General features: G+C 39.3%; 1 protein-coding gene across 6 annotated transcripts in view; it reads left to right on the plus strand.

Annotated features, from left to right (window-relative positions):
* The window catches only part of FHOD3 (formin homology 2 domain containing 3), a 377,077-nt gene that overhangs the window by 231,974 nt on the left and 120,448 nt on the right, over nucleotides 1–24,655 (plus strand). For all 6 annotated transcript variants that reach the window (XM_050970942.1, XM_030230647.2, XM_050970943.1 and 3 more), the window contains exon 7: nucleotides 21,096–21,207. In XM_050970942.1, the coding sequence (XP_050826899.1) occupies nucleotides 21,096–21,207 (112 nt within the window). The remainder of the gene's footprint in view (nucleotides 1–21,095; nucleotides 21,208–24,655) is intronic.

The raw sequence follows: 24,655 nt of genomic DNA on the forward strand, positions 1-24,655 counted from the left end.
AAGGAGATACTAGAAAACACACAGTTCCCTCACAAGACATCAGAGATCTGATTTCAACTCGTTTGAAGTGGGGAATGAGAAAATGTAATGATTAACTGCCAACAATGTGGCCAATGCTCAGACACAACTTTTCACTCAGTCTCATCTGTTCAAAACTGTTCAAGAAAGTGTTAGGTTAGAGATGAGTAAAAGATGTTGAACTGTTCCCAAAAAATACCATGCATCTACGCAGACGTACAGATTTCTTGTTGTGAAGGAAAGGCAAAAAGAGAGAAAAAGAGCAAGAGTTATACTAGAATTAGGTGGGGTAAAAACTGAAAAACAATCCTGAAGTCAGTGCTAGCTTTTAGAATTGCTTTGGTCTCCCTCACTGCAGTAGTTCAGTGTCACAGGCCTGTTACCATTCACGTGTGTGAGCAAAGTTCTGTGCTTCACACCCTAGCTATTAATATATATTTTAATTTGATAATAGATTGATTAATTACTATTACAATAATATCTATATCTGCTATTAGCTCCTAGTGTTTCCTTACAAGAATTATGTCCAGCACTACAGTGAAAGGAGAAGGTGCAGTTGGAAAGTTTGCCTGTATTGGGGACTGAGACTAAAGAAAATGGAGACTACTTCTTCCAGCATGCTTGAAGCCACCAGTGGCAAATGTCTTTGACAATAAAATCAATTGCCTAGACAAAAGAAATAGAAAATGAGTTGTCAGGTGAAACAGAATGAAGAAATATAAGAGAGTTGCTCGAAGGACAAAAAGATGCTAGGTATAATCCAGGCTTATGGTATAGTATACACATGAGATTTTTATGCATATTTAAATGCAGAAATCAACTTGACCAGTATAAAGCACGTTGTGGTCATTATGACAAACCTTTTGGGACAGCAGTGTTATCATTTTTCAGGGTAGAAATATCAATAATCCTAACTCAGGAGTTTAATAAGCTGCATTTTCAGGAGTGTTTTAAAATTAAAATAAGCAGCTGTGCCTTGGGACCACTGTTTCTTGAGCTCTGGTGCATAATACTTTGGTTTCCAGGGTTGCCCATTTTCTGGTCTTGTTGCTCTTAGGTGTTACAGTAATGTATCTTTTATGACAGTGGCTGTGGTGCTTGGCAGAAGGCTTTAGTAAGCAGGCTATTAAAAAGTTTAGCTGGAGCAGCAGAGAAACCTCTTCTGGTGCACAGTCATTGAAATGTCACCAAACACAAATTTGTTAGCTTGCACCTTTAGTGAAGGTCAAGTAATACAATTTTCCTAATCTATTTAACAGTTAAAATAAGCATTCACAAAATGTCCTGTAATGCTGGCAAGTATGCTCTGTGCTCGTCATTCCTTCTTGCCTTCACTGGCAGGACCATGTCAGTGGCATGATGGTACAGTGTGGTACAGGAGATAGATCACTATGAAACATGAGAAAATGCCCACATGAGATTGGCTCAGTTGGTTACAGCACAGTTCTAATAGCACCAAGGTTGTGGGTTCCATCCTTGAATGAGCCATTCATTTAAGAGTGGGACCTCCTGATCCTGCTGGGTCCCTTCCATTTCAGACTATCCTGTGGATCTGTGAAAATGCACCATAGTGAATGGATATGTTTCCACAAAGTACCAGGACCTCCTCTGAACTGTGTGGGGAGACAAACCTGGCATCCAGATCTCCTGAGACTTTGTTAAGTGTCTTGAATTTCTAACAGAACTTTTTGGTTATTCTGCCAGTAGAAAGCAGAATGGGGATTGAGGGTTGCAGTGGTGATGCTGAGTAGACTCCTGCACTGCTATAGAAGAAAGGAGGTGGCCAGCCTTTTGCATTCTTGAATAGGTGTTAACATTCTGGGGTTTTATGACTGTTAAACAAAGGGTTTTATGGTTAATTTTTACTTATTCCATCAGATTTGAAGAATACAGGTATTCATCCTTATTTTAACAGAGCTTTGGGCTCAGTTTATATATTTATCTCAATGCACTAGGATATTTATTTTGGTACAAGCAGAGTTAAATTAATTCATAGGGTGTGGGTAGGATGTTTTTGTTAATCATTTAATTTCTCAAACTGTTTGTAGTAAACTTTGTAACTTCATTACCAAGTTACTTCTTCCTCTCACCTCTATTTTGATGTTTATTGAATTGTTATTAGAGATGTTTGAGAACTGCACAATTGGTGTGGATCCTTTTTACAGGATTTTAAAGAAATGCAAGGAGAGTTTGCATGGAAGTAGCAGAAATTCTACACAAAGTCTCTTCAAATGTTTGTCTGTGCAAGGATCTCTTACTTCTCCAAAAGCATGACTTAAATCTGCTGTGTACTCTGCAGCTGCTGCTATGAGAGGTATAGAACTCATCTTCTTCTGCAGAATTCTTCTGCCTAATCTTCTCTCTGTTATTTTCCTGAATGTTCCTCTTTTTAAAAGAAACTGAATTACTATATTATTACAATTTTAGAATTACTATATAATTACTATTATTATTATTACTATTTATTTTTCCTCTTAAATTCATCCTAATTTTCTTCTCAAATCAGTATCTGTCCTCGTTCCCATACATATAGTGCAGTAGTGAAATTCTGCCTGCAGGAAAGGTGAAATCCAACATTTTTTGCAGTGTCATGTAAACCAGATCCGAGACAGTTCAGCCAACACAGCAGTTAATATACCAGTGTTTTGCTTGTAGCTTAGCCTGGAAGAATGGCCCAGACAGGGAGAGAGTTTTTACATTGGGAGACCCAGGCTGAATCCAGCTTCCAGGCAAATTCTTGAGCCACTTTTCAAATCCCTTTTTGCCTTGGTCCCTCATCTGGGAAAATTGGTATTTGGATTTTAGAGGCCTGGAGGAAGAACATAAGGGAGTAGAGTGACAGATTATATGTGAAGACAGATACGTAGGTAAAAGTTGAACCTGATACTAATTGTTACCATATCTGCTCTTTTGGCATCACTCAAAAATGTTTGTCATTCTTTTATTTAGAATCATTGTTTTTTAAAATGATGCCTTTTTAGCAAAGGCTACTAGCTGAATATACTTGAATAACAGAAAAAATATGCTGTATCAAAAATGGAAACTACCACAACACACACGATTGCTCTATATTCAGCATGTAGTGCACCCCAAGGAACCTCTGAGTTGCAAGCAGCTCAGGTCCCTCACCAGGGTAGCCAGGACTCGTGGCTACCTCACAGATTTTATGTTGGTCTCCTCCATTACAGGACTTTTCCTTAGGAATAAAAAGGTCTGGTAAGATGTGTGGACCTCAATTACTTTTCATAAGATCAAGATCAAAAGGAAGGTTCTTTGATAGTTTTTCTTTCTTCCTTTTTTTTTTCTTCTCTCCACAGTTCCTAAGAGTAGTTCATACCATATAAAGACTTTTCAGAATAATTTCCAGCATATCAGCAGGTTTTCTAGCTGGCTCCCATGATACACTGAAATGAGCCTCATCTGGGCATGCTGTGTACTCTCTTCCCATATTCTGACCCTCTTTGATCACAGCAATTGAACGAGGAGTTCAGATGCTTCCTGGTTTGCCCCCCTCTATCTCTCCACTGTTTTCCCTTTTTGAAGACCACATTAATAAAAAACAAGAATGTGATGTTCAATATAAAACATACTGTTAATACCTCAGCCAGCATGGAATTTTTGTAGATTGGACCCTTTTATTTTTGAATTTCCTCTTCTCATTAGAAGACACACTACTGTAGAAAATGTATGCTTTGTCTTTTTCATTTCCAGCAGTGTGTAACTGCTTCCTTCTTTAGCTCAGTAAGAAAATTAAAGCAACCTCTCCGAAGCTCTTTTTCTCCACTGCACTTTAAATGTCAGTGTGGTTGTCTAAGCATCTTATTGTTATGATTTTGGAGGGAAATGTAACACTTCTCTAACTTACAGTTTGAATGCTTCTGCTTCCCCAATTAAGCTTTTCCTATGACACAGGCTTTCTTATAGTAAAGAAAGGTAAAGTGGAACAAGAGACTACCACACCTATTCATGTATGGTGTTACTTCAAAGCTGTTAATCCCTGGGGACTGTGTTTTAGTTCACTGTGTTTTCCTGAAGATATTAAATGTATTAAAACTATATTAAATGTATAATATATGTGTATTAAATATAGTAAAATGCTTTACCCCTTTTATTAAGTAGAGAAGATAGAATTTCACTTCATAATTTTTGCTCCTTTATGTCACTGCCACTCTGTGTGGTTTGTAGTGCTTTCTGTTCAGGTAATTTTTTTTGTTTTCCCTTTCTCACATTCAGTCTAGCTTCCACAAATATATACTTTTCACATGTTGGGTGTTTCTTGTGCCACCCTTCCAGGCACACGGGAAGTGTAGAGCCTTTTGCGCTGAAAACTGTGCACGGCTGTAGGGGGAAAGACATGTTACACCACCTGAAAGTAGGTTTGCTTCCAGATCTGCAGTGCTCAGATGGATGTCCATAATAGCTGTGGATGCAATAGAGAGATTTGAGGCAAACTTCCTTAAAATCAGGATATACTTCAACTTGCGTCACTGGTCTGCAAATTTTTTCCTTCTTGTTCCTTGTCATCCCCTGCTGATGAAGGGATGCAACGTGGATGCCCAAGTTCAGCTTCTGGCAGTGGAAGATCATTCATAGCAGAGCATCAGACAAAAAGTGTCAATTCACTACACAGAAAGCTTGAAGGCTATGGTAAAGACACATTGCCCTTTACTAGGGTGTCTTTTGTATAGGAACAGCAAGGCCTCTGAGGGTGTCCCAAGGCATTGGGCCATGGGACAGGATCTGAAAACCGAGCACAAGATTTTCCTGATGTCATCACTGATGTAGTACTACAGTTACTCATCTTGGAGGTTGTTTTGTTTTATTTCCCTCCTGCTCAGAAGGGTGGGTTAGGATTATTCGTCATCTTTGGCTAAGCCAACATGAAGTTATGTGGAACAGATGGACCAGACTTACTTTACCTACAGGTCTGACTAGTTCAATCCCAGTCTGCACCATTTATTATACTGTGGATGTTATAGCACTGGTAGCATCCTGCCACTAACCCAGTTATTGGTTAGCTACAGAAAAAAACAATGAAGCCTAATCCAGCATCCTTTTCAAAGGGTGTTTTCCAAAGTTTTTGCAGTAGGTTGCTTTTCATCATAGAAGTAAGTTGCGGTCTGAGGGGGAAAAAGGGAGGCATTTCACTTGTTGGGCCTCTCATAAGTTTTAGTCTTTCCCTTTTCTTTGAAACCATGCTTTTGATTTATGTATCTGACTGAATTTTAAATTCTTATTTGTCAATGAAAATAGTTTTTTTAAATGTCCTATATCTTTTGAACCAAAGGGTAGTGAAAATTTTAAAAACTTTACACTAGGTATTAATACCTCCTGCCTCCATCTGAGGCTACAGCTTTCGTGCATGGGTATGCAGATTAAAGCTGATACACTCATTTTCCCTGACTGCTTTGGAGAAGCAGCATCCTCAGTGGTGGCCGCCACGTGCTTGACAAGAGACCTGACAGGACACATCCTGTACAGCCAAGATACAGAAAACACTGCAGCTGTTCTCATGCAGAAGGAAAAAAAAAAATCAGTGAGGGGAATGAAAAAAGCAACTTGCCTTTTCTGCCTTAGAAAAACCATCCCACAGCACCATCTAGCAGGCACAGATGGATATGAATAAACGGTGTGAGGGCAGGATTGGAGCAAAATGCCTCTGGGAGAATACAACGTTGAGCAGGACTATGTGCTTTAAAGCACCTATTCCATCTAACACCTAGCACAGGTTATTGATAAAAACTGAGTTGTGCTGTCCTTCCCTCAGGCAGTTGGTATCCTTTAGTTTTGGATATTTTTAGCTTCATACAGCTAATGAATCTCTCTGCATGTCTAATGAAATGCATCCTCAGTTTTGGGGTATTTTTTGTAATCCAGAGTTTTTCTCTTTAACTCCATGTATTTCTAACACACCTAGTTTAATCAGAGTGATGGCATTACTTATCGTGGAATTTTATGGTTTTGTCTGCAACCAGTCCAAGGTGCTGGGGAGGAATTTCCCAGCTGCCTGCTGAGGAATACTGCCAGAGCACAGATTCTGAAGAGGCCAGTAAGCACATCCTCATCCCACTCCCATGGCAGGGAAAGATGTATTATAAAATAGTGAAGCTTCAGCTGCTAGATGTCTCTGTTTTAAAAGCAGTTGTTTTACATGTTTGTTGTTCTAGGGGGCCCAGAACATGGAGCCTTTTTTTGAGCTGCAAATGTGAAGCATTTATTTGTGATTTTATAGCAGCCTATTGCCTCTACTTTGGTTAATTTTGTTCATCTCCATAGCTTACAGAGCCTTTTAGCCTTCATCCTGCCATCCTAAACAGGGAGAAGTGAAAGGCTCTGGCAATACCCACTTGTGGGAAGCTGTCTAGGAGATCGAAGGAAAAAGTCAGGACTGCCATTAAAGACTGCTTTCAGAGCATGAGTTGTAGCTGGTTATGCTGAGCTAGAGCAGCACTGTTTCTCTTATGAATTGTGCTGTGAATATATGGGTTAAAAAAAACATGTCTCAGTAATTAGGGGCGAGGAATAGGACTTCCAGCGTGCAGAGTCTGGCATTATGCATTTAGGCTGATCTGCTCTACTACTCAGAGGCAGTACACAGAGATCTCTGGCAGCAGGGCTGAAATCCAGTCCTTTCCAGGTTCTGAGATCTTGTTTTCCTGGTTAAAGCAGGTGACTGTCTATCAAGACTCTTAATTTGCTCTGCAGCATTGGCAAAACTGTTGTTGTTATTAATAATAAGAAGAATATTCAAGAACTGTTCAACTAAATCCCTATGTGGAAACTTAATTCTTTCAAATATTGTGAGACATTTTGCTTTTATTAAAGGAGATGTGCTCATATAGTAACTTGGGGGGGGAGGGAAATGGAAACACCACCAGAAAAACCCAAATTTTTTTCTGATGTTTCCATGGTTACTGTGGTAATATCTTTCATGCTATCCTCATGGTTGCTCCATGTGAGAGCCTACCACGAAAAATTCTCAAAAAACAAGCAAAATTACACCAAAAGAAAGAGTTCAGTGTGATTTTAGTCACCTTCTCAAAACCTGTACTCCACTGCATTGAAAGGGTCAAATCTCAATTACATTCACTTTTGGCTAAATCCATAGGAACTGTTCCCATCAGGCATTACACAGCTACCACAGTGCATTTCACTTGAGCTTTCTTGGATATAAAGGATCATGTTCTGGAGCAGTTTATTTTACTGCTTTTGTTAACTTCTGTCCTTCATTAGGGCATCACTGTATTTACTGATTTTGTCTGCAGTTACTCTTGACTTCAGAAGAAAGTGGAAGTATTCTGTTGTGGTTAGTTCAGGAAAAAGAAAGGGTTGGAGTTTTTTTGTTGGGTTCCCCTGCCCAACCCCTGCCCCGCAGTCTCCTCTCTGTCCCTCTGTACTGCTCCCAAAGAACTGAAACAACAGCTCAAAACTGATCTATAATGCAAGTCAAATCACTGCTGATTATGATCTCATGCTTCTGTGGGTTCAGCTCTTTGAATGACCCTGGCAATTACTTGGCTAAAAACTATTCAAGTCCCAGATGCTGAATAATTCCTAAATGCTGCATCTGAAATAGGTTTTATTCTGATGAAATAAAAACTTAAGTATGTGTGAAACAGTGCCACAATTAAAGGCACATCTCACTGTGCAGTAGCTTATTCAAATGTCCTTAGTCAAAAGTCTCTAGGTCCAGAACAGTGCACTAAGGGTCAGATGAGGAGAAACACAGACTCTGGAATCCTTGTCCTTGTCACTGCTGCTGCAAACCTACCTATAGCTTGGCAGCTACAGCCTCTTAGGAGTATACAGGCACATGCCAGACTTCAGTTATTACATTGCTCTTTGGTGTTTGTGGTCACATCTCAGGTGATTTCAGATCACCTCTGTGTAGCCTTTGTTGCATTTCTGAGGCTCTTTTAACCTCACTTGGGAGATAGGAACCTGGTCTAGACTTGTCTTTGAGCTGCACGTCCAGATTTCCAGAAAAGTAGGCTGCAGGGAGGCTACACATGCAGATGGGTTAGTTCAGAAGCCCTGCTAGACCTGTCAGTTCTGACCATGAGTTTCCAAGCCTTGACTGCTTTTCATTTCCATGTTCTAATTCTGCTGCATAGAAAACATGTTTCTATCCCTTTCCGTCTGCTGTCAAACTAGACCCAAAGTGAGCATTGCTGTTACTGTGGTGCTGCTGAGGACCTGAGACACAAAACCTGAGTCATTGGAGATTCCTGAGAAAACCACTCAGTATTCTCTTAAATGCTTGAGAAAATGTAATTCATTTAACATACAATATCACAGATTTTTACTGTAATCCCAGACCACACCTGGTGTCCAGAGCACTACATGGGTATCATTGCATAAAAAGTCTTGTCTTCACATGATAGATGAACTGTATTTTGAATATATGTATGGGCATTTGAATCTTAACATATGTGGAACTGCTTTGTTATAGTGAAATTAGGTAATCTCTATGATCTGGTGAAAAAAGTGTTAGGGATTTTTTGTCTTTTTCAGTATATGTGTGTTTGGGAGCAGGTATGGGTGTGTGAGAGAAAGGCAGATAATAAGTTTTAAGTGCCATGCTTTGAAAAATAAAGAATAGTTTAAAATGTATGTTTAAGAATCATAATTTTTTTTTAATTCATGCTTTTATATCCATTAATTTTTAGCCACGTTTAATAAGCAAGATACCATCCTGGACAACTGAGTGTAGGTGGCTTTGCAGAGAGTGGGACAAGATGATCTCCAGAGAGATCCCCTCCAACCTCAACCCTTAAGTGAATCACCCAAACTTCCTCCTCTTATTCCTGCTTTAGTGGTACCCACATACATTTGCTTTATACTTTGAGGAAAACCATAAAAGCCAGATCTTTTTTATGAGTTGTAACATTTGCTGCATTTGCTTTTAGTCAGACTGCAGTTGGGATCTGGACATGGAGGTTAGTGAAGCTGAAGTTAACTTCATCTAATCTGCAGACCTTTGGAACACAATTGAACATGAGTGTGATTAGAGTTAAGCCTGTATTGGTAAGCCTTTGCCACATCACCAGAAGTGCTGTATGGAAACAATTCCGTTTCTCTTATCCAAGCAGGAGTCTGAGGAGTATTTTTCCAGCTCTGTCACCTTTCTGGGATTCAAAACCAACCATACATATTTTTGAATTTGTATGTTTGTTTGAATTGCTCTAAAATTGGGGGTGGATGTAATGAGTTTGGTTGATAAAAGTCAGAAGAAGGAGGTAGCTTCAAACAGAGGAATTAAATTATTTCTTTGAATAATGAGTTTTGTAGCTCCTAAAAGAATAGTTATCACTTTAATAGAAGATCCCTGTTGAGAGGCCTGCAATAATATAATATATCCTTACAGTTGTCCACCTGTATGCAGAAGTTGCATACTTGCTAGCACTTATGAAAACCAAAATAGAGAATATCTCCATCCCTGTCCTCTTCTGGCAAAGGAAGGAGTTAGAATAATGGGACACTGCTAGGGCTGTGTAATTAAGCAGTGTCTTAGCTGATATGCTGTCACTTGTGTCCCCATAAATCAGGTTTCTAAATGTCTCCATGAAGTATTCTGCCACTCCCTACAGAAACCCATGATGTGGGAAGCTGAAAATATCTAGTCTGTTACATTTTTGTTTTCATCATGAAGTTTTTTGTATTTACAGAAAAAGCACCTGGACTAGACTGATAAAGAGAACTGGATTTGAGGATAGCAGCCTCTTCCAGCTGGAGAAACATGACCACTTCTCTTATGTTCACATGTTCCCCAGCTCTTTGGGGGAGAAAGTATCTTTATTTATTAACTTTATTTGGCAAGTTATCCAAAGGTAAATAAGTGTGTCTGGTTTTGCAGTCAAACCTCTGCTTCTGAATTACTTTTTATGCCTGATAATACTCAGAAGTTTGAGAATAGAGAAAAATCTGCAGTCTGTATGTACAGTGAAACAATAGTGCTTTTATCATTATAGTAATAAGTGGAATATATATGTGTATATATATATATATATATATATATATATATATGTATATATATATATATATATATCCCTTTTCTAGTTTCACTCTATTACATAGTCTTTCAAGAAGAAATATTTGTTGTGGGTTTGTCCCATGTTTTGATGTGTGATATTTGTTCTTTCAACAGTTTTATCATTTCAGTAGTTCCAACTACTAGTATTTGCTTTTTAGGATGCTTAAAAAGAATAACCTGTTAACAATGAATTGCTTAAGAAAGATGTTGCAATAGGTAATATTTTATAATTTGGAGTCTTACTGACATACTGTTTTCAACCATTTCCCCACACTTTATTCATAGGTTGTTGTGATTTTGTGTTTTTGCTGTTGAAGTGTTGTCTATGAGATAGTACAGTGTCAAGAAAGGACTGCTAACCATATCATTAGACTTACAGTTGTTTTCAGAAGTTATTTAAACACAGGCATAGTTTGGGTATTTAATATGAGAGTATTTTAATGAAACTGTTGAAAGAACAAATTTCGTGTGCAGAAAACCACAGAACAATAATAGAGTAGTTTTCCACTGTACTTGCAAACTCAAATATTTTTTTCCCCTAGGGTCCTTGAACTCAACCTTGATAATATTTAAACAGGACATTTCCAAGGCCACTAATTCTAGCAAGTTGTTTCATAAGCAGTAGAACTAATGAAACAATTTGTTATCTTTGTTTTCCTTCTTCCTTGCTTTTTCCTTGCCATGCCACATGCTCTTGGTGGCTCAGTCCTGCTGTGTGTCCTATGCCTGCTGTCTTGTGCAAATGGCAGCCTGCAGCATGGCTGGTGGAAGGCTAAGGACTAATTTTCTAGCTGTGTCCCTTTCAAAATGACTGGGAAGTTCCTTTTCTCTTATGAGGTTACCAACTTGGGGTCTTTTGTATTGCCTTTTTCAACTTGAGTAGGAACATAACTCCATTACTGTCAAGTGTGACAAGGCAGTGGGCAGATAGACCCTATAGTTACAGGAAAGAGTCCAGAAGTAGGCAGTGGGAGGGACAGCACAGCTGCCTAAGGAAACAGGGGTGAGAATGCTGTGCTCCTCATGGCTGTTGTGTGTTTCAGTGGGTTTAATTTTTTAAGAGGCTCCAAGAGAAGGTAGTCTAACAGTTCTGTTATTTCTCTGTTTTCCTCAGGCTTTGACCATAATTAATTCATTTTATTGGTGATGGCTTTCACAAGCAGGGACAGGGTGACCTCTGAGCTCTACTTGAGCCACTCTGCATTGGCCAGGAGGAAAATAAAAGATATTAGAGTTTTGATATTCTGCTTTGTACCCAGTTCCCATATCAAATATACTGAAGCTTATGAAGCCCCTCTGCTGCTGTCATGAGGAAATTTCTGGTCACCAGCTATGTAAATCAGATGACAGGGAGTGGGTCTTGGAAGAAAGTAGTTTGCTATGGAAAATTGATGTGGAGCAAGTGAACTTCCTTCTACATAATTTCTAGTCACTCAAGAAAATTACACAGTAGTAATTTGATCTTAAATCTAAAGACTTAGTTCGGAATTTAAAATATTTCTGAAAACACACATTAGTCAAATATTTACTTGGAGGCTTAAAAGAAGAAATAAGATTCAATGTTAGATCTTCTGTTTGCCTTTTAAATGTACAGTACTTCAGCTTTTCTGTACATCAAATGTGATCAAACACAGTGTGCATCACAGAACTGTTGCATTATTTGATTAATTGTAGATGAGTGTCAGATCCTTACATGCTTTGCATGAGATACCTTAGTAATAGCTTATTGAATCCCTTCTCTCTTTAAAATTAATTGCCTTTTGTCTTGAGTAAGGTGACTTTGTGTTGCATTAGATGTTTTTTCAAACCAAGATGTCATTCAGCAGTATAACAAAAGCTAAAGGAGTGTGATATGAAAGGGATTTCAGAGCAGGGAGTGAAGATAAAGTCCTATCTGCAATTAAGTTTATAAAAACTTTTCCTCTCCCATTTTTTTTGTAACACAGTTAAGGAAATATCAACTTGGCCCTGCCCAAGGAAAAGAAGTTGCTGAAACTGCCAATCTCTCAAACCTTTCCGGTTGCCAGAGGTTCAGCCCAATAACCATCTGTTGAGGACAGCACAGTTCAAGGCTAAAGTCATACATCAATTTAGGGGGCTGGTGGGAAAGCTCTGCATGTAACTCCTCAGTCATAAGGAAAAAAAAAAAAAAAAAGAAGACATGCCAAATGGCCTTAATCATATTTCCTCATGCAGGCACACAAACCCCATTCTTGTGATCCATTTCAGCTTGCAAACTCATTTCTAATATAGAATTCTAATGCTTGGCTTAAACTCTTGTTGCTTATTGTCTACTTACCTTACTGTTACCAAAACATGAAATCTCCTTATTACATCCATTGATGAACAGATCATCAGGGTAGTGTTCAAGAGAAACAAGGCTATTTTTAATTTATTCTGTTGATCAGAAGCACACATTTTATTTATTAGACATATGACTAATTCCTAAAGACCCTAAAGATCATGTTTGACTGTGACTTAGAGACTTTAAGGTCATGGATTTTCAGGAACTACCAAAAAATGGCCTAGTCAGGCAGTATGTTTCCAGATGCTAAGTTGTGTAGAATGACATTATACAGATCATAAGATATCGTTGTTGTTGCTTTTGCATAAAGCTAGTTTAGCATGTACCCCACCAAGATCTTGTTATCTAATGAAAGGAACAGACTTTACTAGACAATCTTACTCTATGATCCATAAGAGGAAAATGCTAGAAAACTGGGGCTAGACATAAATAAGGTGCATGTTTGTAGAAGACAAAAAGAGAATAAAGAGGTCTGTTCCTTATCATGTTTGATGGCATGTTACACACAAGCATGAGTCTAACCAGAAATTTGTTCCCATGTTACTGTGGTTTCTCTCAAGCTAAGTGTTTTATACCTTATTTAAGATAATTCAATCACAATCCTTATCCAGAGAGAGAAGACAGTGCTAGAGGTACTGATAGTGTTTATTTTCCTGGAGACCTAAAAGATACCAATGTTTGGGAATGGTTAATAAAAGAATCAACAGATGATACAATGAAACGGCACTATTTAAAGAGAGAAAGAAAATTAAATCTGAGTGTAAATCTTTACAAGCGAATCATAATTCCTAGTCTGGACACAGGCTGATGGCAAATTTCCAATGAAATATTTTTGGTTTGTGTTTTGTAATGGAAAAAACTAAAACTTTAATTGAAACCAAACCCTTTGTTTCAGCAGTATCTGAAAAAGCCAAATAGAAAGGCATTTAAAACTGTGTAACACCTAATAGGCCTGTGGTTGGGCCCCTGACAAAGGTACAAGGACACCAGCTCAGAAGTCACCTGAGGCTAAAGAAGTTTAATCCTTTTATGTCCTATAATCTCCAAGTCCTACCCTGTCCTCCTTTCTAGCTCAATAATTACATGTGATTTTTACACAATGAATAGTTCTTGTGGGAGACAATTGGGTTATTGGTCTGGTTGTAGGGGGGACAAGCACAATGAGATTGCTCTCACTTCGTGTGTTGTCCTGGAGAGCTGTGAATGGTCTTTAATTTATCCTGTCATAAAACAAACAAACAAAAAAAAGTCATTTTAGACTACTTTATGGGAGCAGAAAATCACTTCCCCACCTCTTCAAGATTGTCATTGATATTCCAAAAGGAGGAGAGGGGAATACTCAAAAATCCCCTGTAGTACCTCATGTCTTGTTCCAAACACTGCCACCTCAGTTTTATTCAATCAATGTCTGTCTGATGTGGCAATTGGTGCAAGAGAAATGCAGCTACATTGGAAGTTCATTAGAAGTGACTTAACACAGGGCTGATTTCCACCCCGAACATATTCTTTCAAAGCTCCCATCAGAACTGCATGTATTCATCTGAGTGCCACTTTGACCTGCAGTAGGCTTTGATTTGTTGTATGAGTTGCCTTCTTCTGTGTACATATGTTTTTTTCATATTTCCCCCTTCTTCTTCTGGACCATGATTTATGGTGTACATAGTAATTTCCAGGCATGAGCCTCTTTTTTTCTTGTTGACCATTCACTAATCACTATTTGCCCATCCCTGTGTTTTGTTGGTAGGACCGATGAATTTCTTTTTAATGACTTTCTTTGTCTTCATGTCAAAAGTCTCACCACAGAGAAAGGACAGATGCACACCACATACGTAACAGTGCGCAGAGCATGTAATTATTACCCAGTATGTTTGCAAAGTTCTGAGAAATTTCATTTTCAGAATAGTAAATGCATCTATTTCTGCCATTCCCAGCATTACACATTCTGTAGAGGAAAAAACTTAAAGGAACATTCAGAATAAAAAGATTATTTTTTAACTGATGATTTTGGAGCTTCTTGCATCCAAGCTTATAGGGGTTTTCAATTCAATCTAGTTCCTTTCACAGCTTCCGTCCTGAACTGGCAAAGCACTTAGCAACATTTTGTTTGCCTTATTTAAGCATCCCTCTTTGAATATTTGAGCAAAAATGGCTGAATATTAAAATGCAATCTGGCATTGTTTTAATATAGAACTTACAAAAATTGCTTAAAATATAGATATGGCATCGCATGCATTCTTATTTGTTGTACACCAGCCCACAGAAACATAGATTGTTTAATAGTTGAATCCCTAATGATATAAAATGCCTGGGTGTTCACAGTATTCAGTACCTAGAAGGAGTGTTATTCACATGCTTTGTGCACACTGTATTTAACTGTTGCCTCCCAGCTTTGTGATCCCTCCCTGTGACACACCCTGTGACTCGGGCAAATGCTGCGTCCCTGAAAAGCAGGTGGAGGAATTGGCACGTGTTCACTGTGGTCCAGCAAGCAGCTTTTAGGGCCCCAGCACCTATAAATTCTTTCTTCCTTCTGGTGAAGGAAGATGACACTCATTTACAAACTTTTGTTTGGTATTCTGTAGGTCATCTGAATTTCTAAATTTTCCATCTTTAAAGATGCAGCTTTGAAGATGCAGCTTTTTCCGATGGAAAATAAGGCTAATTGGAAGTTCTTGGCATAGGTGACACAAAAGGATCTCATTCTTGTGATCATTCCTGCCTTAAGGAACTATGAATAAAAAGGAACTGAATCACTAAATAGACTTGTCACCTGTTTTTGGACTGAAGTAACTGACCTCAAATGTCAGTTTTGGACAAGAGAGAGACTAGAAAGTATTTGGGCTGTTTCTATGTTCTGTAAGGCATTTGCAATCCTAGTATTAGGGAGCTTCAAGTGTTCTACCCCCTAATGTCTTTCCCCTTACTTGTCATCTCAAGCCCCAATTTTGTCTGGGTTTTGTAAGCCACTCATATTTCCAAAGCTCTTGCTGTAGGTGTTAAGGCTCTTTTTGATGTTTAGCCTGCCCTTCATGCTTTTGAGACAGAGGTTGCTCTTCCTGCTTGTGCACTCAGTGATGGAGCTCTTGGTTGGCCTTCTGCAGTGCAGATGTGGGAAAGGTTCACTAAGATGTTGGATGCAGTGGAGACATTCTTTTACATAAATACAACTGGACAGCATGTGAAATACTAAAATGGCATTTTTGCAGAGATTCCAGAAAATTTAATACTAATTTAAAAAAATAGTGGGATGTCATAGAATCATGCAATGAAATGGTTTGGGTTAGAAGGAACCTTAAAGAGCATCTAGTTCTAACACCTCAGCCACTGGGTTTACTTTCACTAGACCAGTTTACTCAAATCCCCATCAAACCTGACCCTGAAAACTTCCGCAAATGGAGCATCCACAACCTCTCTGGGCAACCTATTTCAGTGCCTCACCACCCTCACAGTGAAAAATTTTTTCCTAACATATAACTATGATCTCTTTCAGTTAAAGCTATTACTCCTCTTCTTAAAATCTGGGGAAATTACAGGTGTTTCTTTTAGCATCACACCATTTGATCCTGTGTACTTATTCTGAATATGAGGATATGAGTTGGAGCAGGCGCCTTTGTGTGAATGAAGGTCAAACACATCCCAGGCTGGGCTGGTGAGAGCGTAGCCACCAATTTGAAGGAAGTGCCTCTCCCTCTTTGGTGCTGATAAGGCAGCATCAGGAGTTCAGGAGTCCAGTGCTGGGCTCCTCAGTATGAGATAGATATTTACCTACTGGAGCAAGTGCAGTGAGGCTCACCATGATGGTCAGATGGGGTAGAGCACATGCTATATGAGGAAAGAAAATGAAATTTTTCACCTAAGATAAGAAGGAAAATCTTATCAGGGCCATTCCAACTTAAATTATTACTCTGAGATTCTCTCAAGCTCACTATTTATATTTATTTTTTATTATTACAAAGGAAAACAATATAATAATATTGTTTATTATGATATTACCATAGAGCATTGATATTTATTTTATGTATTTGTTGCTTATTTTAATAAATAGTGGCTTTATATAGATACACTATATATATTTTTTTTTTCTAATATAATGTATTTTGTTTAAATATATATATAAAACCTTCATTCCATTCCAGGAAGATCTTTCCTCCTGTTGTGAACAGAAGGTAATTTTATTCCTTTGCGAAACATTAAATTGAGACGAATTGCAGGTGCTGGTGGGATGCCAATGGGCTCTTCCTGCAGCACTAGATCTGAAGTTGGGGGCATCTTTGCACCCCACGAGAGAGAGAGGGGTTCCAGCTTCCTTGTGCACCTCTCCCAGGCAGTCTGAACACTGTTTGGACTGGCTGTTTCTTTAGCTGCAGCTCTGCCTGGCTGTATCCTACAAAAAGGATGAGTACCTGACCTACAGTAAATCCAAGTCTGCACCTGGATTAGGTTTCAGAGGATTTGGCCGTAGTAAATCTTTATTTAAAAATTCAATGCCTATTTCTCCTTTAAATTTGAGTAGCATAACTCTGAAGTAGCTACATCTCCCCAAGTAAAATATTTTTATTCAATTTCCTTTTTACTTTCTTCCTTTTTAAAAGGAAAAAATAATTGAATCTGGAATGTTTCAATCTGAACTCTACAAATATTGCTTTGGTCTCTAAGTCAATGAACTTTGTGACAACATTCCTTGTAAAGGTTAAAGCCTTTCCGGACAAGTGATTAACAACTGCGATAAGCCCTTCCATGAGACATGAGTTTTGCAGCCTGTTGTGTGGTATCCCTGTCTGAGTCTGTAATTGTCGAAATATAAAGAGATAAAAGGGAAAGGGATTGCCAAACTGCACTGTATAAGGTAAAGTGAGTCAGAGAGAAAAGGTTTATAATTTTTCTTCTTCCTTTTACATTGCTGGCTTGTTCTTATCTTTAGCCAGAAGATGCTAACACAATTTCCCCTCTATAAATTGGCTTGTACATTATACAAAAACACAACAAGAACTTTATTTTCTAGCTTAATAGAAGTTCTGATGCTTCAGTGTTTGGATATTCCAGAATCCTGATTTAATCTCAAAACTGTTAAAAAAAATTTTACCAAGCCAGTGAGTATGCATATTGCCTCAATGAGCCTTCCTTTTAACTAAGCAGAAATATTTAAATGGAAATTTGGATTTAATTAGGACAACCAATGTTTGCAAAGTGATAGTAACAGTAACTGGTAGCCAGTAACTAGTTTTTTTGAACTAGCATATCTACTTCTTTTGTTGCCTTTCTAGTCCTGTTTGAAGTAGAAGTGTGATTGGCCCATGGGTTTTAACAAAACTGTGGCTATTTAATCAGATTCAGAAAGCAGTTGTTCCCCTCTTCAATAGTAACTGAATACCAGGAAAAAATCCCACAAACAGTCTTAGAAGTTTTCATTAAATTTTTAACCGCAATTCAGATTATTCGTGATTCACCTGCTTGTGAATGAAATATGAAACTTGTTTCTATTGCTCCCATTGCTGTGCCACCTGGGTAAATCATGTGAAATGAAATTACAGGGACTGGCAAAAAGTCCCATGACTTTGCAAAAGGAAGCAAGAAAATCAGTGAACTGCCGCTGTTTTTTCCTGTATAGCAGTCTTCCAATTCTGAGATTTAGTTATTTTATTTACAATCTAGCTATATAATTAATTGAAAAGGTATGTCCTGCAAACACATTTTAGAACTCACAGAGGAAGCTGTGAGAATCTTTGGCAGTCAAATAGTTACTCACAAATGGCCCACAGGTGGTCACAAAGGGAGCATTTAACAGACTGGACATCATACTGGAGGCCATATTAAAAAAATTCCTTGTGCATCACATGGGTCCTGCCACATGGGTCCTGCCACCTGAACAAACCTTTCAGAGACTGCTTGGTACCACAGTGGATAATTAGAGCTGATTTTAGTGTATGTCAGGCTCTGGACTGTTTTTGTGTCTGGGTGTGACAGGCTATCAGATGTCTCAGAGGGGCTTTGGCTGGCTGAAGACTTCAGTTTCCAAGGGGCAGCGTAGCTGCTCAATGACTGCCTGCTCCTGTCAAGAAGCACTGTTAATGCAGTTTAGAAAAGCACTGCAGGATGAGCACAAAGACTGTGTGGGTCATAGGTAGCTAGGTAACTCCTCAGCATAGGCATGGTGCAGCTTAGTCTAGGACTGCAGTGTTTTGCTTTTGTCTTTGCCCAAAGTGTCCAGAGCAGCAGGCAGGCTTAAAAGTGCCCACAGGAGTCCTAAATGCCATTTTCTGTTAAGGAAACAGCATTGTTTTAAATGCAGGTTTTCTCAGTGCTAGTGTTTGTGGTGGTGCAAGAAGAAAGCAGCCATGGTATGCACCTTCAGTAGAAAACACATCCACTTCCAGGGCTGATTAACTCGTTGGTGAAGAGCTGGATAAGCCCTGAACATTTGCAGATTGATGAACTGAACTTAGAGTGTCCTTCTAGGACCTAAATGGTAAGCAAAACATAGCTTTCCTAATCACTCCTTTTCTCCAGGACTGCTTCTGAGAGGCATTTATTCCTTACAAAACCATCTGTTAGCTTGTTAAGCCCAGGAAGCCGATACCTGCAGATAGCACCTGAAATCAGCCAGCTTGAGCCTTGCTCTGGTGCAAGTGCAGTGGGCTGCCCTGAGGCTGCACAGGGTTTGCAGCATGGCAGGTGCAGAGGGACCAGCTCCTTATTGCAGCACTTGCTATTGCCAGCAGGCAAAATCTGAGCAAAGGTACTGCTAAAGGTCCTTCTTCCTGGAAGAAGATTTGCAAAAATAGACTTAAGCCTGGTGTGTCCCCCACAGATTGCTGTCAAATAGAGACATATGGGAACTTTGCCATGCAGCACTTCTGTGAGAATTCATCCCATTGTCACCACATGGCCAAGACTTGAGGCTTTAAGAACCAACAAAAGTAATATCTAAGCTTTCCTTTCTAAGGAAAAAACCCCTAATCAAATTAGTAGGTAGTATGTAAATGGTTATCTGGGAAGTGTATTAATGCTAGAATAGTTTATAGTAATCTGGTATAACTCCTATTTACAAAGTAACTTTACAAAAAAAGTGGTGACTTTTTGGAAATTCTTTCAGTATGTTTATTAAACAATTGAACTTTATTCCTAAGAGAAATGTCACTGCAGACCAACAACACCATAGTATTGGCCTGACAAGCAAATACATGGATGTACAGTGCAAGTGTGGGAAAGCGATTTGTAGTGTTATCAGGTTTCAATTTCCTTTAATATGACTACCCCATGTATCTATGAAGTATCACTGCAGTAGTACAGCTGCAAATTAGACTAACCAAGGTCTTAAGGGACCTGGTCAGATTTGTCACTGGGATTTCCTGGCAGTCAGCCCTAAAATTCAACAATTTGACAACAAATAAAGCCCAAAAAAAGTCTAAATTCAACAGCATAATATTTTGCATTGCTAGTAGTGCCATTGCAGGCATTAAGCTCAATTCTGCATGAGTGGGTAAACCCCAAGAAACTAGGGAAATAGCTGGGGTCACAGTTCACACTGAACTATGTATAAACAGCAGCAAGCTGCATTTTAGCTCATTACCTTCAAATGAGTTCCAGTACATCTTCATGCTGTGTGAGCACAGCAGCTTGAGTCTATGCCTGTTGCACTTGCAGTCTTTTTTAGAATATAGACACAGTCACTGTCTTGTGACCATGTGTACATCTATGAAATTATTAATACTGATTTTTTGCTTCTTAGGAGAGTTGTGTTGAGAGGACCTGAAAAAAAGTTTGGAAATAGGAATTAGTCAATATTGACAGAAACTGTATAATAATCCCTTATTTAGATTGAAAGTTTAGCAAATTTGAACAAGTATCAATTCCCCCAGTAAAAGCCGTCTCAGCACGCAGAGCCCTGCCTATTAAAAAATCCTTCCCTCAAGTAAAGAGTTGGTTCTTCACATGATCATGACAAGTAATCATGCTAGATCATTCCTAAAAATTCTTACTCAGCTCTTTTAGTCAAGTGATCCTCTCTGGAAATGGGAGCTCTGAGGTGAAGTTGATAGAGTAGTTTGGCTATTGAATTCTAGTAGATCCATTTTACCAATGCCAAGTCTTCGATGAACACTCACTCCTAAGGATGTACCAAAACCTGAGTTTGAAAACTTGCAGGCAGAATGCTCAGTTCCAGTAAACCACACATTTTTGTGACAGGGTGGGGTAGCTGGAGATTAAACACACTTCCTTCCTAGTTGTGTTTAATAGTGAAGATCAGTCTATATAATAATTTAGGCATTAAACAGTAGCATTATGAGAAGAGAAGAAAGTACAAGGAGGAAATCATCCCACCATACAGCATTTTGACAGGATTAAAGTCTCAGAGCAGAAGGAAGAAATAAATGTTTTGAGAAATAAAGAAATATATGCTTTGTTAGCTCAGTGAGTTCTGTATACATCAAGCTTTGGGCAGCAATGTTGGGAATATGCAGGGGTGGGATGGTCACCCTTTTGTTACTTGGGGCAGTATTAAGCTTTCATTTGCATTCATTGACTACTGGGGATTCCCTAGGAGAGTGCTGTCCAGTGAATGAAATTCTCAGCCAGCTGTTTACCTTCCATTTTTTCAGTGCTGTTACACTTCAGTCTCTTCTGTTTGTGTGTTACTACCAGATGTGGACTGCTGGGCTTGCCTCTTGCCCAGTGTCATTTCTCAGAGCTGGGAATGCTGTGGTTTGGAGAATGACAAGTCACACTCTTTTCTTGCAGTTTCGCCTGGTGGTAAAGACAGCACTGAAGCTGCTGCTGGTGTTTGTGGAGTACACAGAGTCCAACGCACCGCTTCTAATCCAGGCAGTATCGACCGTGGATGAAAAGAGAGGTGAGTAGCCTTAGCAGGGGGTTGCAACATCCCAGCACTGCTGAGATCAAGGTAGCGTTTCATCTCTGCTTTCAGTGGTCCTAGAGTTGCTGTCATTGATGCCTGCTTTGTCCAACATAGCCTTCATTTCTTAAAAGCCTTTTTTAAATATTCATATAATCTCAGGTTGTTTGAAGAATTGATTGTAATGGGAAAGTGAAGAGTGAAAACTGAGTGACTCCATTACTTTCTGGGGTGCCAGAGTCATTGCCCTTTCCCTGCACCCACATGCTAAGTAAACCCCCCCCCATCTTCCAACTCAGAGGCTCCTTCGGGCAAGACCATCTTTCCACTTCCTTCTGGGAAGCAGCAGTCTGATCTAGCAGAGAAAATGATATCTAATCAGTGTAATCCCTTTGAAGAGAAAGACGAGGTCAGTAATAGTACAGGCTTTATAGTAAAAGCAAAACCATCTGTTGTTACATTAAAATAAAGCCCTTGAGCAGATATTATACTATGAAATCTGTTACCCTTTGGGCTCATGAAGAATACTTGAATATGTATACTGTATTTTTTACAAATAAATAGAACAAAAATGGTTCTTTCTTGTTCTTCCCACAAAACCGTCACTAAGCTCCTGGGGCATTCTCTCTTGATGCAAAACATTCCTTTGCCTCAAGGAGAGTTTTTGAGGTGAGGAGATCCATTGTTGTGGTCTCAAACATGGAGGTTGAAAGCAAGCTTCCCTCTGTGGAGCAACTGCCTTCATACTCAACTTGTCTGAGAGACTTGATATGGTAAAATTGAAACAAGAAAATGTTGGGGGCTGGGGAGAAAGGTGGTGCCAGAAACAGGAAAAAGGAGCCAGATTTTGCTTTCAGTTATCAGAATGGGTTGAAAAGAACCCAAATTATCTCTCATAGCAAAAAAGCAGGCAGGGGCAATTCAAAACAGCACATTCTGCAGGCTGGCTTTCTGTTTTGAATTAAAAGCAGTAAACCTTACAATGCCATAAGCATAAATATGATTATAATATTCATGTACCTGTGAGCACTGTGACTCCTTTTTTCAGTCATTCTTAATATGTCATCAGCTTTCTGAGCTCACTGGTATTCTCAGTGAGTTCAAAATGCCCTATATCTACTAATGTGCTAGTAAAGTCATTATTAAAGAAACAGGAGAAACAAAGTATTCCCTTCTCTGTCTGTAGAGCAGTCTTAGGCAATCATTTACATGCTCCAAAGTAATAAAACAACTTAAGCAACAGCACGAGACTTGAAAAAACTGACACATGTAGTTAGATGAGCATATGTTAAGAGCATGATGAGAGGTTTTACAGGAATTCTCATACCTGTGCTTTAGTAGATTATTTTATGAACTCTTGCAAATACCTTAACCCAAATACCCAGTTTTTCTTCTTCCTATTTTTTAAAATTATTTTCATTAATCAGTTGTACTTTGCTCCTTAAGAGATTTTTTTTCTGGTTTTATATTTAGTTCTCTTTTTAGGTCATCAATATAATAGAGTCACAGAGTCATTTTGGTTGGAAAAAACTTTTAAGACCACTGAGTCAAACCATTAACACAGCACTGCCAAGTTCATCACTAAACCATGTCCCTCAGTGCTACATCTGCATGTCTTTTAAATATCTCTGGAGATGGTGACTCTTCCACTTCCCTGGGCAGCCTGTTCCAAAGCCTGATAACCCTTTTGGTGAAAAAAAATCTTCCTAATATCCAGCCTAAACTTCCATTGATGCAGCCTGGGGTAATTTCCTCTCATCCTGTCATTTGTTAACCAGGAAAAGAGGACAACCCCCATGTGGCTACAGCTTCCTTTAAGGAGTTGTAGAGAGAAGTAGGGTTCCCCTGAGCCTCCTTTTCTCCAAGAAAAGAACCCCAGCTCCTTCAGTCACTCTTCATAAGGCTTGTGCTCCAGACCCTTCACCATCTTCATGGCCTTTCTCTGGACATGCTCCTGCACCTCAGTATCTTTCTTGCAGTGAGGGGCTCAAAACCAATGGATTCAAGATTAGGCCTCACCAGTGCCAAGAACAAAGAGACAATAACTTCCCTGGTGCTGCTGTCCAAACTCTTCCTGATACAGGCTGGGATGCCATCAGCCTTCTTGGCCACCTGGGCACGTACTGGCTCATGTTCAGCTGCTGTTGACCAGCACTCCCAGGTCCTTTTCTGACAGGCTGCTTTCCAGCTGCTCTGCCCCAGCACTGCATGGGGCTCTTGTGACCCAAGTACCAGGACCTTGTTGATTGTCATACAACTGGCCTTGTCCCATTGATCCTCCCTGTCCAGATTCCTCTGAAGAGATTTGTTGCTCTTCAGCAGATCAACACTCCGATCTAACTTGGTGTCACCTGCAAATTGACTGAGGGTGCCCTCAGTCCACTCATCCAGGTCATTGATAACGATATTAAACAGGAGTGTCCCCAAAACTGAGCCCTGGGGCTAAGAATGATCATCTGCCAGCTGAACTTAACTCCAGGCACTACCGCTCTGTAGGCTGACCATCCAGTCAGTTTTCAACCCAGTGAGCAGTACACCCACCCAAGCCATGAGCAGCCAATTTCTCCAGAAGAATGCTGTGGGATACAACGTCAAAGCCCTTCACTTTTAGATGAGCATATGCTATGTTTTAATTTAAAATTTTAAATTAGTGGCCTATAAATGAGAAGTACCTGCCTTTAATGACTGATGAAACAAAACAGAAAAAGAGGAAAAAGCGGTATGCCTTTTCTTGAGCCATTGTCATAAATCTTGCAGGTATGTAAGTAAGTTCAGCACTGCTTTGATAAAAGTTGGATGTTTCATGTACATACAAGGTGATGAGACATGCCATAATTCTTCAACATGTGTAGCACACATGATTAACTCCTAAAACCCCATATTAACTGAGCCTGGTTTCAAAGCGATCCCAGCTGTGGTTTCTATGTGTGAATACATCCATATGCAAACTGGAGTGCAGAGATCCATGGAAGTACTGGCTTTACTCTGAGGTACAAGCAGACGATGAATGAATAACTGCATGGCCCTAGTCATGTAGGAATTAGCTTCTCCTTGCACTTCCACTTACCTCCTCCCTTCTCCCACGCTTTTTGTTTCAGAACTCCAGAGGAATTTGGTCTCTTTTCAGTTTAAGCATTCTGGATTGCAAAGGCTTTGGGAAGCGAAGCTGGCATTGCACTCTGCTGTCTAGGGCTTCTTTATCACAATCATATTTTAGGACAGAGATTAAAGCCAAATGGCCCTCGTTGTATGTTCTTTGCTTTTCCTACAATTTCATTCATAGTTAGATTCCACTAAATTAACTCACACACTGTAGGTACCATGGAAAGATGTAAGTTCATTCAAAATAGCCGGAAGTACAAGATGTCAAGGTCTTTACAAATGTATCACTATCTTTCCAGGCTATAGCTGCTGGAGACAGACACTCTAAGGTGGTGGCAGTTCT

This window comes from Serinus canaria, chromosome 2, assembly GCF_022539315.1.
Source record: "Serinus canaria isolate serCan28SL12 chromosome 2, serCan2020, whole genome shotgun sequence".
NCBI classification, from domain to species: domain Eukaryota; kingdom Metazoa; phylum Chordata; class Aves; order Passeriformes; family Fringillidae; genus Serinus; species Serinus canaria.